The following is a 15,261-nucleotide window of genomic DNA, read 5'->3' on the forward strand; positions in this document are numbered from 1 at the left end:
TCAGTCCCTTGAGTACTAGGATTTAGAAGAAAAACAGAGATTTAGCAATGAGAACTTTAATGACTCCATGCTGCAGGCATCTGTTAAAATAACTGGGGTTCCAGTTTGACAGCCTGCCCAAGGTGAACTATCAAAAACAAGGGAAAGCCCACCGCCGTTACGTGCTTACTGGATTTTGCAAATGCCAGCCTCGAAACCTGATGTCAGTCTTGTCTTTGCTGGAGCTGGGCTCATCGAGCCCACTTTATTGGTAGTTATAAGAGAAGCTCCAGAGAGGAAAGCATTACTTTGAAGTGTCTGGAAAGGAAGCCAGACTCATAATGTAATTAACATCCAGCGCATCCATGCTGGTACAGAGCTGGTGGCTGGATTCTCAGCTCCTCCGTGGTCCTGAGAAATCTTTCTGTAGGAAAATGGCAGAGCTTTAAAACATGTGCCGTTTTTGCTGTTTGAGGCTGACTGTTGATCTTGGAGTGGTGGCTGTGCCGTTTGGTCAGCGAACATTGTCTTTCTTCTGGTCCCCTGTGCAATCCAGCTGGAGTCGGGAAATACAGTTTTTCTTAGCAAGAATCTAATCAGCCAGTAAAGTGGGTGAGCCCGTTAGGGCGATGTCATCAACACCATATTTTAACCAACTAAGGTCATCAATCCAGATGTTCAAGACGCATAAACAATGGGGTCAGCCTTTCCCCTAAGCAAGCTGTTTGCTGGACTCACATCTGCCCCCGAAGCTGAGATTAAACCAGAATCTTGCATTGTATTTGCCCCTAAAGAAACTACATGATAACTTGTTGAATTCAAACCCAAAGTGTCTGCTGGCACAGGGGAAAAAAAGAAGATGAGGCGGGAGGAGGGAATAAAAGAAAGAAATTAGCTTTCATGTGGGCATTTTGTAACTGACAACCACGTGCTAGCTCTCAGAGAGGGGCTTTAACCTGCTTAGAAATCAGAAGCAGTCCTTCTAAATATAAATTTGCATTTGCTTTACATTAGGCTGTTCTTGTGGGTAAGAACCCACACTGAGGCATTGTTTGGGGAAGGAATGAAGAGAGGCAGCTGTGGGAAGCCAGATTATGGTAGAACTATATGGAACAAGTGAGGAATGTGACAGTCCAGTGAGAAAATGCACACACACAAATGTATGTGTGCTTGTGTGTGTGTATCCCAAACAGTTAAACATATACACAAATGCTCATAGCAATGCTACTAGGTGACAGAGAAAATCAGTTGCATAAAATCATGGCCTTGGGTTCATTTAGTGTTGGGGATTTAATTGTGCCAGCGATTCTTAACCTGGCTATTCATTACAATCACTTGGGGAACTTAAAAGAAGACCATGGGGCTTCCCTGGTGGCGCAGTGGTTGAGAGTCTGCCTGCTGATGCAGGGGACACGGGTTCTGTGCCCTGGTCCGGGAGGATCCCACATGCCGCGGAGCGGCTGGGCCCGTGAGCTATGGCCGCTGAACCTGCGCGTCCGGAGCCTGTGCTCCACAACGGGAGGGGCCACAACAGTGAGAGGCCCGCGTACCGCAAAAAAATAATAATAATAATTAAAAAAATAAAAGAAGACCATGCTTTGACCCAACCCACAATGAATAAAAATTTTTGTTTTTCTAGGGGTGGGGCCTGGACATCTGCATTTCAATAATACTGATGTCCTTTGAAGGTTGAAGCCTAGTCCTTCTCGTTGTGCAGATGGACGTATTAAAGCTGAAAGAGGTTAAGTGTCTTTTTCAAGGTCATCCAGCTATTTAATAATGGTAGTGGAGCCAAAACCGTGTTCATAGGCCAAGTTCTCTATTTGTCCTGTGTGCTTTTTATTCCTCCATTCCCACTGTCCTGCCTGATTAATTTATTTTTTCCAGTTTATTGAGATGTAATTGACATATAACACTATGTGAGATGTACAACATAATGATTTGATATATGCATATATTGTGAAGTGATCACCACACTAAGTTTTTTGGTTTTTTTTTTTTTTTGCGGTACACGGGCCTCTCACTGTTGTGGCCTCTCCCGCTGCAGAGCACAGGCTCCGGACGCGCAGGCTCAGCGGCCATGGCTCACGGGCCCAGCCGCTCTGCGGTGTGTGGGATCTTCCCGGACCGGGGCACGAACCCGTGTCCCCTGCATCAGCAGGCGGACTCTCAACCACTGTGCCACCAGGGAAGCCCTACTTTTAATTTTTGAAGACCCTCCATACTGTTCTCCACAGTGGCTGCACCAATTTACATTCCCACCAACATTGCACAAGGGTTCTCCTTTCTCCACATCGTCACCAACACCTGGTATCTCTTGTCTTTTGATGACAGCCATTCTGACAAGTGTGAGGTGATATCTTATTGTAGTTTTGGTTTGAAGCCCCTGATGATTAGTGATGTTGAGCACCTTTTCATGGACCTGTTGTCCATTTATATGTCTTCTTTGGGAAAAAAAGTCTTTAAATTCCTCTGCCCATTTTTAATCTGATTATTTTGCTTTTGTTTTTGTTTTTGCTGTTGAGTTGTATGAGTTCTTTATACATTTTGGATATTAATGCCTTATCAGTTATATGATTTGTAAATACTTTCTCCCATTCCATAGTTGCCTTTTCATTTTGTGAATACTTTTTTTTGCTCTGCAGAAGCTTTTTAGTTTGATGTAATCCCGTTTGTTTACTTTTGCTTTTGCTACCTTTGCTTTGGTGTCAAATTAAAAAAATTATTGCCACCACTGATGTCAAGGGGCTTACCTATATTTTCTTCTAGGACTTTTATGGTTTCAGGTCTTAACGTTCAAGTCTCTAATCCATTTTGAGTTTATTTTTGTGTGTGTTGTAAGATAGGGGTCCAGTTTCATTTTTTTGCATGTGTCCAGTTTCCCAACACCATTTATTGAAGAGACTATCCTTTCCCCATTGTGTATTCTTGGTTCCTTTGTTGTAAATTAATGGCCATATGTGTGTGTGTTTATTTCTGGGCTTTCCATTTATCCCATTGATCTATGTGCCTGTTTTTATGCCAAGGCCATACTGTTTTGATTACTATAGCTTTGTAATGTAGTTTGAAGTGATGTTTTGTGTTTTTTTGGTTTTTTTAGTGTTCCATTTTGAATTTTCTCGTAGTTTTTTAGCTATACATTTCTTTTAGTGGCTTCTCTGAGGATTACAACATGCATCTTTAACTTACAACAGTCTATTTAGAGTCCATACAACTTTACCTTAAATGTAAGACCTTGCAACTGTTCTAATTCCATTTCTGTTTCCTGTCCTGTATACTGCTGTTGTCATGTGGTTTCCTTCATATGTTGTTAATGATGGTTTAAACCCCACAGTGCAGTGTTAAAATGTTTGCTTTAAATAATCAGTTATAAAGAAATTAGAATGTATAAATGGACTCTAAAATTTATCCTCGTATTTTTCATTTCTAGTATCTTCATTTTTTCCCACAGATTCAGGTTTCCATCTAGTGTCATTTCCCTTCAGCCCAGAGAACGTTTAGAACTTTATTTTTTCTTGTAGGCAATAAAATCTCTCAATTTCTGTTTATCTAAAAGTCTTTCTTTCTCCTTTATTGCTGAAGAGTATTTTCTCTGAATGGAATTCTGAGTTGACCGTTAGTTTTTCTTTCAGCACTCTGAAAATGTCATTCAAATGTCTTCTGGCCTCTGTTTTTCTGTTTAGAATGTAGCTGTCAGCTTATTGTTGATTCCCTGTGTGTTATGGGTTGTTTCCTCTCACTGATTTCCAGATTGTCTCTTTATCTTTAGTTTTTAGCAGTTTGACTGTGACTTGCCTAGATTTGATTTGCTTTTTATTTATCCTGCTCCAGGTTTGCTGATCCCTTTGAATATGTAAGTTGAAGTTTTCAGCATATTTGGGAACTTTTTGGCCTTTTATTTCTTCATATATTGTTTTATGCTTATTCTTGGACTCTAGGTGCACATATGATATACCACTTGATATTGTCCATAGGTTACTCAGGCTTTTTTTCTCTTTCAGTATTTTTTCTCTGTTCACCAGACAGATCAATCTCTATTGATCCACCTTCAAGTTCACTGGTCCTTCTGACATCTCTAATCTGCTGTTACGCGCCGTCAGTGAGTTCTTTCATTTCAGAAAATTGCAGTTTTCAGTTTTGGAATATCCATTTAATTCTTGTGGTTTTCATTTCTCTGCTGAGATTCCCCGTGTTTGCTCATTCCAATGATCATTTCCTTGGAGTTCTTGGGTATAGTTATCATAATAGCTGCTTTAAAATCCTCATCTGTTAATTTCACTCTGCGTCATCTCAGAGTGAGTTTCTATTGACGTTTTTTCTCTTGGATATGCATCACATTTTTCTCTTCTCTTGTCTACTAATTTTTAAAATTTTATATTGGATATTGTGAATGGTATGTTGTAGAGACACTGGATTCTGTTATCTTTCTCTAGGGCGTTGATCTTTGTTATACTGGGCGATTAAATTACTAGCTCATGACTTTGAACTTGTGTAGGCTTGTCTTTATACTTCGAAAGCATATGTGTATCTTGGATGAATCCCTTATTCCTGAGACGTAGTCCGTATTCCTAAATGTGTTCCCTCTGGAGTTTCTGTAGAAATGAGGTGTTTGCCAAGTCCTTCTAGGCACAACTCAATTGCCAAAAATTGTGTCCCTGATTCCAGCTGAAATCTTAGTTCTTTCTATCTTCTAATTGTTTCTCTTCATGGACTCCTTGGGGTCTCCCCTGTGCCTGCAGGTTCAGGCGTCCGCCAAGGATTTAAGGGCAGTTATCACCAGATTTGGGACTTAGCTCCTTCCCAGGATGTCCTCCTTCTGTTTCCAGCCACTCTCCAGCCCCAAACTCTACCCTCTGACGCCTCAAGCCAAAAAAGGCTGCACTGCAGTGGATTGGAGAGTAATAACATCGGGGGCAAATACCGTGTTTACAGGGATTTCACTCTGTGATTTTCTTCTTTTAAGGGTTGAATGCCCTCTAGGTTCTGCCTGCCCTCGGCTACTCTAGCCCTTTCCTATAGTTGCATTTTCTATTTTGCTCAGTTTATACTTGTTCTCTGAGAGAGGGTTTGCCTATTACAAGCTGCTCCGTAATACCAGAACTAGAAGTCGTTGCCCTTTTTCCTACTCTGTCATGCAGCTCTTTAAGAACCATGGAAAACCCTTCCTGACCACTGTGCTGCATAAAGAACTCACAACACCGTCCTTACCGGTTGTGAATAATCTCACATCTCCATGGATAGATAAAAGCCCCGCATACAGAGCGGAAGCCACTTATGACCACACCATCTAGTGATGAATATTACTGTGTGTGATAATAAACAATGATATCACTAACAGATCACAGCTATATAAACTGTGTAATGTGACCAACAGTGTTACTAATTTTGTGTAAAAGCCAAACAACTGGGCTTTATCATTTATGTTAATTTGGCTTGTGATGAGTCTTAGAACACACAGATATTCACAACACTGTTATCATGAAATTATCACCATTAAATTTGGCCCCATTAGCACTTAAAGTGTCTGGGTGACACGTGCCTTAGCCCAGTTAATTAGAAACTCTGTTGCTGTGTCAGAGGAGAGTAGTTTTAGAAGTTCCACATTTCCATTGCTTGATAAAGGAGACTTCAGTTATGTCAAAGCCTTCCTCATAAGGCAGTAGTTCCAAGTTGGTTTCTCAGTCATCCAATTAACTTAAAAAAAAAACGGTCCCGACAGAACTCTTACCTGGGTAAACTGCAAGGCGGTATTGATCCCTCCACGCACGTTGGCGATAAACTCCGTGCCCAGCAAGAGGGCTGCGTGGGGAGGTGTCGGTGCAGGTGCTGGGGGTACAGTTCTTGTTTGTTTTTCTCGCGTTCCCTGGGCATTCCCCCGCGACGTGTTTTTGACCTCACTCCACAGGCCTGATGCGCTCGCGGGTGCGGGGGGCCGACGCGGCCCAGGCCAAGGTCCTGACGTTCCTGGACAGCCACTGCGAGTGCAACGAGTACTGGCTGGAGCCCCTCCTGGAGAGGGTGGCCGAGGTGAGGATGCGGGCCAGAGGAAGGGCCTCTGCGACATGGTCCTACGAGGATTTTATCCTCCACAGGAATCTATCAATAGGGGAAATTCATTTGTCAGGTAGGAGGCCAGGGTCAGCAGAGGCTACGACAGCCCTTCCCCTAGGGGGCTCTTCCTTCCCTGCCTGAAGCTTTGCACTGACTCTCGGAGCTCAGAGGGGGCAGAGCGCTGAGGACAGAGGCCGCGGGGTCCCCGGCCCGGCCGTGCTGCCCTGAGACCCAGGCTGCGGCTCGCGGCGGGGGCAGGGTCCCAACCACACAGGGACGCGGGAGGCTGTCAGTTGACCCGAGACTGTGCACCTTCGCCTTCTAGAAACATCATCACTAGGATGACCTGTGGCCTCTTGTGATAGCTCTCTCGCCTTCTGCTTGCTTTATGGACTTTCTTTCCTCCCTACTAAGAAAGCACTTCCTTGAGACAGTAAAGTAGATGTAATGAAAGTACTAGAGAAATAGCAAAGTCATTCTTTTTGCACCATAGCAGGGATCGCGGTTGGACAGTGAGTCCTGAGACATGAATAAGACAAACTACTAGTGCTGTGACCCTCACGTTCACTGCCGTTTACTGAGCGCTAACTACCTGCTGGATGCTTTACATGTTACCTTAATCCAGGGTTTTGCCCCCATTTGACAGTTGAGGGAACTGGGGTTCAGGGAACTTTAATCACTTAACCAAAACTCATACAGGGGGCAGAGCCCAGGCTGCAAAGTGGGATTCGCTGAGTCCCTCCCTGAGTCCTCCCACACACACACGCATGCCCATCCCTGGGGCCCCGTCCCCGGCTACTCACTCCACCAGGCTGTGCGTCCCAGGGACGCAGAGGCAAAATGAAAGCTGCCATGATACCCGGGCACGTGGAGGCGGCGTGCTTCGTGGTCAGGCTGCCATGATACCCGGGCACGTGGAGGCGGCGTGCTTCGTGGTCAGGCTGTCAGGGTTATTTAAACAGCCCCCCACCTCCTAAAGAAAGAATGGGAAGAGTTGAGAATGGTCATTCTCCCTCATTCTAGTCCCATCAAAAGAGATCAAAATAAAGGGAGTGGACTTGGACGCGGGGCAGTTGACGATCTGCGGCACCATCCCCAGGCTGAGCCGGGCATGGAGGACGTCAGCCTCTGCGCTTGGGGCTGCACGCTGTAAACCTGCCCCTGGTGGTGGCTGAACGTTTCCCTCTGTTCTCTGAGCGGGGTCCTCTGACGTGTGATGTTCTTAGCTCCGCTTGCCCTGTTACTGATTTGTTTCCCGAAGTCTTTCTCTGGCTGATTCAGGTTCTTGGCGTGGCTCAGGGAAGCGCCACCCTTGTGTTCCCTGTCAGCGTGGGGCAGAGTTCCTCCCCAGCACCAACTAGCCCGGTTTAAAGAGGGCAGAAGAGTTCAAAGGTCTTGTGTTCACAGACTCTAACCAGAGCAGCGACAGTGTGGCCTAAAGAAAGGCCTCAGCCTAAGGGAATGTTTTGTGTTGGGTGGAACCACGGGTAAGACAGGCTCGGGCTCCGGGTTCTCGCGTCAGTTCGGTCGCCGTCCGCGGTGATGCGGTTGGAACCTCTACACCACACTCGGCTCCCAGGCCCGGGGTCGCATCTGAGTGGGCGTCGCAGCCGTGGGTCCTTTCCTGAGGCTTCCTGCAGCTCACACATTACTGGTGTTTAAGTACAGCTGAGCTTAGATCCTGTTAGAATGAAAGTGCCTCCATGGTTGAGGTTTGACATTTGGGAAAACACTAAATAAAACACTCCAGTCTCACGCTGGCGCGCTCTGAGAACTCCTTCCTTGGAATTAATAAAAATTGACATTTGCTCCTGGATGTTTGGGGGAAAGAAACACAGCTCAGGAACGGCCCCGGGAGAGGCTGGCTCTCAGCCAGTGAACACCCGCAGGGCGGCCCCGTGCGCTCGGGCGCCTCCTGGGGGGCAGCGTCCTCTGCGCCCCCGACACCCAGCGCAGCGCAGGGCTGCAGGTGCCCAGCCGGGCCCCCCAGGGCGTGGGGTGGCAGGGGACCGGTGCGGCCGTCTCCCCGTGAGCGGTGACGCTCAGGCCTCCGCCTGTGCGGGTCCCGGCTGCCTCTGACACCTGCTGTTCCCTTCGCTGCGTTGCAGGACAGGACGCGCGTCGTGTCCCCCATCATCGACGTCATCAACATGGACAACTTTCAGTACGTGGGCGCGTCTGCGGACTTAAAAGGCGGTAGGTGCTGCGCGGGTCCCAGGGACGGCGACGGCGCCTGCACGCGGCCGAGGCGGGCCGCGGCCGAGAGCGCCCCTGTGTTCAGCTGGCGGGGTTCACCAGGGGACAGAAACGGCCTTGCCTCCCCTAGGCGGTAGGCGTGGTTCCCGTCCCTGGCACCGGCTTGGCGTACGGAGCCGGTGTGGAGACGCCAGGCCGATGGGGGTCTGCCCTCTCCACCCTCCCCCTCACCGCAGCGTCCGTCGCCTGCTGGAAGCCCATCCGCCCCGCTCACCCGTGACTCCTGGGCCCCGAGGCCTGCAGAGCGCAGCCCTCCCGCGGCCTGGCTGTCAGCCTCTCCTGCCCGCCGGCCACCCACGTCCCGCCGTGGTGGAACCTTTCTGGGGAACCTTTATCTGAATGGCCCTGCCAGCTTCCGGGGGGTCCTCGCGGCTCAAGTGTGACCCCTCAGCCCTCCCGCCGCGGGGCCCACAGTGATTTGTCTGATACTCTCTGCCTTCTTCAAACTTCATGTTGAAGGCCCCGAAGAGCTTTGTTCTCGTGGGCCGCACCGATCAGCGTTTGCCGCGTTAGAAGGTGAGGCCGAGAATGGTGAGCGCGCCAGGGGACGCAGCCACGTGGGCGCTGCCCGTCCTGCAGCTTCCGGAACGCTCCTTCCTGCACTTCGGAAAGATGAGATTGAAAGGGGCCTGTAGAGCCTTAGCATAAACTGAAAGCAGTTTTCACGTCACACACCCGCTGAAAGGGCCTGAGGACCCCGGGGGCTCCTGGACCCCAGCTGGGGAAACCGTGTTCTCGCGAGGAGCTTCACGAAGCTGCTGGGCGCACGGGAGTCCCGCTAGCCCTGCCCGGGGAGCAGGCTTCTACTGTGTCCCTGTGTCCCCGGGACTGAGTGTACGTGGGGGTGACCTGTGTCCCGGGACTGTGTGTGCGTGGGGGTGACCTGTGTCCCGGGACTGTGTGTGCGTGGGGGTGACCTCTGTCCCCGGGACTGAGTGTACGTGGGGGTGACCTGTGTCCCCGGGACTGTGTGTACGTGGGGGTGACCTGTGTCCCCGGGACTGTGTGTACGTGGGGGTGACCTGTGTCCCAGGGACTCTGTGTACGTGGGGGTGACCTGTAGCCCCAGGCTCCCCTGTGTCCCCGGGACTGTGTGTACGTGGGGGTGACCTGTAGCCCCAGACTCCCCTGTGTCCCAGGGACTCTGTGTACGCGGGGGTGACCTGTGTCCCTGGGGACTGTGTGTATGTGGGGGTGACCTGTAGCCCCAGGCTCCCCTGTGTCCCAGGGACTGTGTGTGTATGGGGGTGACCTGTAGCCCCAGGCTCCCCTGTGTCCCAGGGACTGTGTGTGTATGGGGGTGACCTGTAGCCCCAGGCTCCCCTGTGTCCCAGGGACTGTGTGTGTATGGGGGTGACCTGTAGCCCCAGGCTCCCCTGTGTCCCAGGGACTGTGTGTACGTGGGGGTGACCTGTGTCCCTGGGGACTGTGTGTATGTGGGGGTGACCTGTAGCCCCAGGCTCCCCTGTGTCCCAGGGACTGTGTGTGTATGGGGGTGACCTGTAGCCCCAGGCTCCCTTGTGTCCCAGGGACTGTGTGTGTATGGGGGTGACCTGTAGCCCCAGGCTCCCCTGTGTCCCAGGGACTGTGTGTACATGGGGGTGACCTGTAGCCCCAGGCTCCCCTGTGTCCCAGGGACTGTGTGTGTATGGGGGTGACCTGTGGCCCCAGGGCTCCCACACAGCCCAGTAAATGCCTCCTGCTCTGAATCTCAGCTGGCCGGCAGCCTTGCCTCTCAGACCTCGGCTGAGAGCCAAGAATTCAGCGAAGCCTGCTGTAGAGAGAGAGATAACAGAGATGTCAGAGCCTTTACTTTCCGTGTGTAATTTACTCACTATTGATTTTTCATGCCTGAGATGAGTGAACCCTTTTTCCAGCATCCTAGCACCCCTGTTTCTTTCTCTAAAATGAGGGGCTTCTTTTCCCATCTCCAACATTTTGAGCTGATTAGGAGACGGACTGTTCCAGACAGACACACAGACTGAGGGTCAACTGACATCCAAAAAAGAACACAGTAGAACCGTGGCCTTGGACGGAACCTCAGAAATCAGAACCCTGGGACCGGCCAGGGAGGCCCGGGCTCTGGTGCCTCTTTCAGGCGGTGTCGCCACGGGAGCTGTTTTTCCTCTGGCCCTCGGCGTCCCTGTCTGAGAAACAGGTTGATAATAGTGCAGCCGCACAGGGCGGCCGGCAGAGGGCAGGGCTGTGACCAGGCAGCTCCCCAGAGGCCTCTGGCCGGGGCCGTCATGCTGGGAGGACGCACCTAGGTTGGGAAACAAGAGTCAGGAGAGTCTTAGAAGATGGTGAGCACGCTGGGGCTATAAAGAGTTCGGAGCCTTGGCTGTCAAGAAAGCGTTGGTGTCCAGAGTGTGTCCCCCCCCGAGGATCTGCCCGAGCTGAGATGTGACGGCTCCATCTCCCGTGGCAGCCGCTTACGGCGGAGCCGGTGCAGGACAGTGAGATGCCCCAGGGCCGGGCCAGATTCACTCTAAGAGCATTTCACCAAACCCCGTTTAGGGAAAAGGAAAATCAAGGATGATGTTTTTAGCAGATTCTAAATCTAGTATAGCTTGGCTCTTCGGACCAAATTGATAAGCTAAATAATAATGAACATTCCCCCCAAAATGCAGGTGATGTTACATCAGCTGGCCAGTCGAGGCCTTTGTGTTCTGTCAACAGTGCACCGGGATGTCTGTTTTTCCCTGGCTGGCGGTGCTTGTGTGCGCGGCAGGCCGTGTCTGGGGAGAGCCGGGCTCCTCAGACAATCAGTCTGTGTCTGCTTCCTCTCCGTGCACCACTGGTGCCTGGCCCTCCAGCCCCTCGCTCCCATTTGCCAGCCCGCTGCGCTCTACAGGGACAGCGGGGGCACCTTTCTGTCCTCTGGTTGAGCCATGATGTGTGCCACGCCGGCCTAGGAGCCCCCGAGCCCCTGTGCCATCCTACCCTGTTCAGGCTGCAGGGCAGATAAATGCTGGATTCAGAGCACACAGACGGGAGGTCTGAACTTAGGCATTGCACCAGCCCTGCGGACAGAAAGCCTGCTGGCAGAGGGCTGAGGGATGGACGGCCCTGGAGCAGTGAGGCTTGGCTGTCAGACCCTGGGCAACGCGGCCCATGCTCTGGAGAGCGTCCGCAGGTGGGGTGTGCCAGGTACCTTCTGAGGAAAGACAAGACCCGACAGCTGTGGACCAGGGGCCAGGCCCGGGCTCTGCCACCCGCACGGCCTGTGGATTCTAGAAGTGACGTGGGGCAGGTGCCATCTTATCAGAAGTGAAGCTCGCTTGCCCCGTCATTCCCACCTACTCCTGCGCCCCCTGCCTTCCCTTCCCTGGGACCGTGTTGGGGGCACCTGGCAGATTTTTTATTAAATCGATGCCTCTGCTTTGTCGCCTCCTTACAGCCCTTGGATATGTCCTCACAGACTCCAGTTCTCTCATTTCACATTTATTCTTATGCATTCTGGTTTTAGAAAAGTCTGACCCACACCTTCTGTTTTGGGTAAGCTTCTTGGGGAAAGAAGATTTCAGTGTGCGTCCTCCCGGCTGGTCTCCCTGCCCCCCCACCCCAGTCACTCTCTTCCCTCTGCGTCGTTTTTGTTTGTTTTTCCTTTGTTTGGGTTACAGTGAGTCCATTCCAAATAACAAATATTTTTAAGCTGTGACGGACAGCGGTGCCAGGAGCAGACAGCCTGTTCTCACAGCATCCTGTGTTTCTTCTCTCTTCTGCAACCAGCAGGCTTTGACTGGAACTTGGTGTTCAAATGGGATTACATGACGCCTGAGCAGAGACGGTCCCGGCAGGGGAACCCGGTCGCCCCCATAAAGTAAGTGGCAGGCAGGCCTCCTTCGGGTGCCCTTCTCTGGGGTGGAAGATGAGACAGCAGGCCTAGGGACCTAGTGGAGCTCTCACCTTCCAGCCATACCCCCATTTCCCCTCATGCTAGCTCAGGGGAGAGTCTCTGCCTCCAGATTATAGGGTAAAGTATTTTGAGATTCTTTTTCTATGTACGTGTATCAAATCTGCCAGTTCCACGTCCTTCGTGTCTTGGTGGCATAGAGCGTTTTCCCGCACAGGGTGGGGTGTTGGGCTGCCCTCGGGGACTCGGGAGGCGGTGGGCAGCAAGTGGGAGCCTCCTGCCCGCCCCCGGTGGGCTCCGCCCTCCTGTCCCTCGGAGGAAGCACTGGGTTCACTACCAGCTGGCTTTGAGCCGCGCCCGGCTGGGGTGGGGACGCCTCCCCAGGGACGCGTGGTTACAGGGAACCCCGCGGATGCCGGCGCCGTCTGCACTGCGGCGATTGTCCCCCGTGAGCAGTGAGCTCCAGACGTGCGGCCCGGGGCCCTGACTTACCACAGCGACTCCGCAGGCACAGGGCTGGGGTCCTGTCGCCGGCCTGTCCCCAGGCTGATGGGGACGCGAGAAGGTGACGGTCCCGTCCAGCAGAGGAGGAAGCTGCCCGGGATGAGGTTGCGTTCCCTACGTGCGCTGGGCGCTGTAGCCTCTTACTGTTTGTCGTCCTCCAAGGAGACCGCGGCACAGAAGAGCCGAGCACCGGCCTAGGGCGCTGTCAGCGAGGGGCCCAGCCCCGGCGGCTGCCCTCTCGTAGGGAGGCTCCACGCAGCCCCTCGCCCTTGGGAGCATCTGAGCATCCGAGTGGGGGGCACTTGAAGACAGCAGGGCTCAAGCAGAGAGGGGCACCCAGAGCTCTGGGCCAAAGACCATGGCTGTGCTGTTGTTCCTAAGGTCGGCCTGTAGGCTTGACCTTGGCATTAGAATGCTGGCGATCTAACCTTGACCTTCGACCTCTCCCTCTCTTCCCTTCTGCCTCTTTAGAACCCCTATGATTGCTGGAGGGTTGTTCGTGATGGATAAGTTGTATTTTGAAGAACTGGGGAAATACGACATGATGATGGATGTGTGGGGAGGAGAAAACCTGGGTACGTATGAGCCTTGTGTCTTCGGACACCAAACCGTTTCCAATTCTGCTGAAACCGTGGTCTTTTCCTGCCCGCCAAGAGGGGTAGAAATGAAAAGTGGAAGCTTTGGAAGGACTGGTAAGCAGGAGTTTGTGGTATGCAGGGTGCCACTTGGAAAAGGTTTGTAAAGACATTAAAGTGACGGTTTACTGAACACAATTAGTCCCCCATAAGGTACAGATAGCACCCTTTTTACTCTTAAAAGTGTCCTGGGTTGGGCGTTATGCTAGATACTTAGTAAGTCTTTGAAGGGAAATGCACACTTTTTAATGTCACCTGAATCCAAGGTCTGGAAAGCACGCTGACAAAAATGGGGGGAGGATTTCAGCTTCTAAGATTCATTTTTAGCCACATGGGGTGGAAAGTGAGCCCTGGCGAAGCCTGTCGGACTGGCTGAATTGTGGTCGTGGGAATCAGATGGGGTGGAGAGGCCGGGGCACTTGTCCCTTCCTGACTACTTTGTGAATGGTTCTAATTGGTTTTCGTGTTGTTTTGTTTCGTTTTGTTTTTTGTAATCACACAAATCATTCTACCTATGTTTACGGACGTTGGAACTTTATAGACTTTGGTCTTTATTGGTAGCTGCATTGTATTTACTCCATAAAGACAAAAAGACTCTTAATTTATTTGTTTGTTTAGGGGGTTTTGTTTGTTTCACTTTTGAGTTGTCTCCTTGGCTATTGGATGCTGTTAAATTACATTCTCCCCCGGTAGACGTACCCTGGGAGGAGGGGAGGGGGGCGAGGAAAGGAGGTAGAAAGGATGCCACTGTCACTTTTAGTAGTTTTTACTTGTAACAGAAACTTTGATTTTTTTTAAGTTTAAGAGACTAGACAAGCCCATTATTTTTCTCTCATTTTGTGATATCAGTGTTAGTGATAGCGTCTCACCTGTGGAGAGAGGTTGTTACCTTTGTGGATTCGGAAAGCTTCTTTAGACTCAGTAACTGCACCAGGGCGAAGGTTCAGAGTCAGATGCCTTTCGGTTTTGTTAACAGTACGCTGACGGGCAGGGCTTGATTGAAGGCTGTGGAGCACAGAAGGCTTCAGAAGGAGTGTTAACCTTCTGAAGGGAATTCTGAGTCACCCTCGCCCTGCAGACATCCCTGGGGAAGCCCAGCCAGCCAGGACCACCACTCGGGGGGACCAGAACGCGGTGGGGTTCGCAGCAGTGTGTGCCACTAGGCTGACGTGGTTGGAGGGCAGGTGGCCTTTTGTATCGGGGTGTAAGGAGAGTGTTGATTTAAGTATCAAAGGAGACCTTGCACCCAGAGACCAGTGGGAGGGGAAATAATCTTTTCTGTTACCTAGTTTATGGTTGGTTTGTTTTGTATGTTTATGTAGCTGTGCCCTGTGTGAGGTTCCCTGGAAGGGCTCAAGGGGCTCAGGTAGGGTGACGCACGGTGGGCGGGGAGGAAGGGCTGGGGCCACCCGGCCTGAGCATCCTGGCACCTCCTCCCGTGACAGGCTCTGACACGGCCGCTCTGGAGGGTCTTCTCGCATCAGGGTTAAACAGGCACGAGGGTTTCAGCAGGAAGAGTCCGTGATGTGAGTCTCCCTCTCTTCTTGGTACTGCTCAGACTGGATTTTCTGGGTGCTGCCTGCACACCCCCAGCAGTTGTCCAGCCTGAGGGCTTGTGTGGGCCCAAGTTAGGAGAGGCAGGGGACAGGGATGCCCAAGTCAAATCCAGACACCCCCTCCCGGTGCGCCCCGCCAAATCCACTAGTGCTGCCAGACTGCCTGACCAGCAGTGTAAGTCTAATTGAAGCAATTGAAAAGGACAGAGAGGCCTTCCCTGGTGGCGCAGGGGTTGGGAGCCCGCCTGCCGATGCAGGGGACACGGGTTCGTGCCCCGGTCTGGGAAGATCCCACATGCCACAGAGCGGCTGGGCCCGTGAGCCATGGCCGCTGAGCCTGCGTGTCTGGAGCCTGTGCTCGGCAACGGGAGAGGCCACAACAGTGAGAGGCCCGCATACCGAAGAAAAAAAACAAAAACGGTTT

At 51.6% G+C, this 15,261-nt stretch overlaps 1 protein-coding gene and 1 long non-coding RNA gene across 3 annotated transcripts in view; one reads left to right on the plus strand and one right to left on the minus strand.

Moving 5' to 3' along the window:
- The window catches only part of GALNT2 (polypeptide N-acetylgalactosaminyltransferase 2), a 181,064-nt gene that overhangs the window by 146,578 nt on the left and 19,225 nt on the right, over positions 1-15,261 (plus strand). The window contains exons 7-10 of one of the 2 annotated variants that reach the window (XM_033408885.2): positions 5,885-6,006; positions 8,139-8,226; positions 12,019-12,109; positions 13,118-13,221. In XM_033408885.2, the coding sequence (XP_033264776.1) occupies positions 5,885-6,006; positions 8,139-8,226; positions 12,019-12,109; positions 13,118-13,221 (405 nt within the window). The remainder of the gene's footprint in view (positions 1-5,884; positions 6,007-8,138; positions 8,227-12,018; positions 12,110-13,117; positions 13,222-15,261) is intronic. The other variant, XM_004281564.4, reaches the window with a different exon arrangement.
- LOC125961002 (uncharacterized) lies at positions 9,063-9,466 on the minus strand. Its single transcript, XR_007471278.1, has 3 exons — positions 9,344-9,466; positions 9,204-9,308; positions 9,063-9,135 (listed from the first exon to the last, which is right to left on the minus strand). It is a non-coding gene; the product is annotated as an uncharacterized LOC125961002 (long non-coding RNA).

Source organism: Orcinus orca, chromosome 14 (genome assembly GCF_937001465.1).
Source record: "Orcinus orca chromosome 14, mOrcOrc1.1, whole genome shotgun sequence".
Taxonomy (NCBI): domain Eukaryota; kingdom Metazoa; phylum Chordata; class Mammalia; order Artiodactyla; family Delphinidae; genus Orcinus; species Orcinus orca.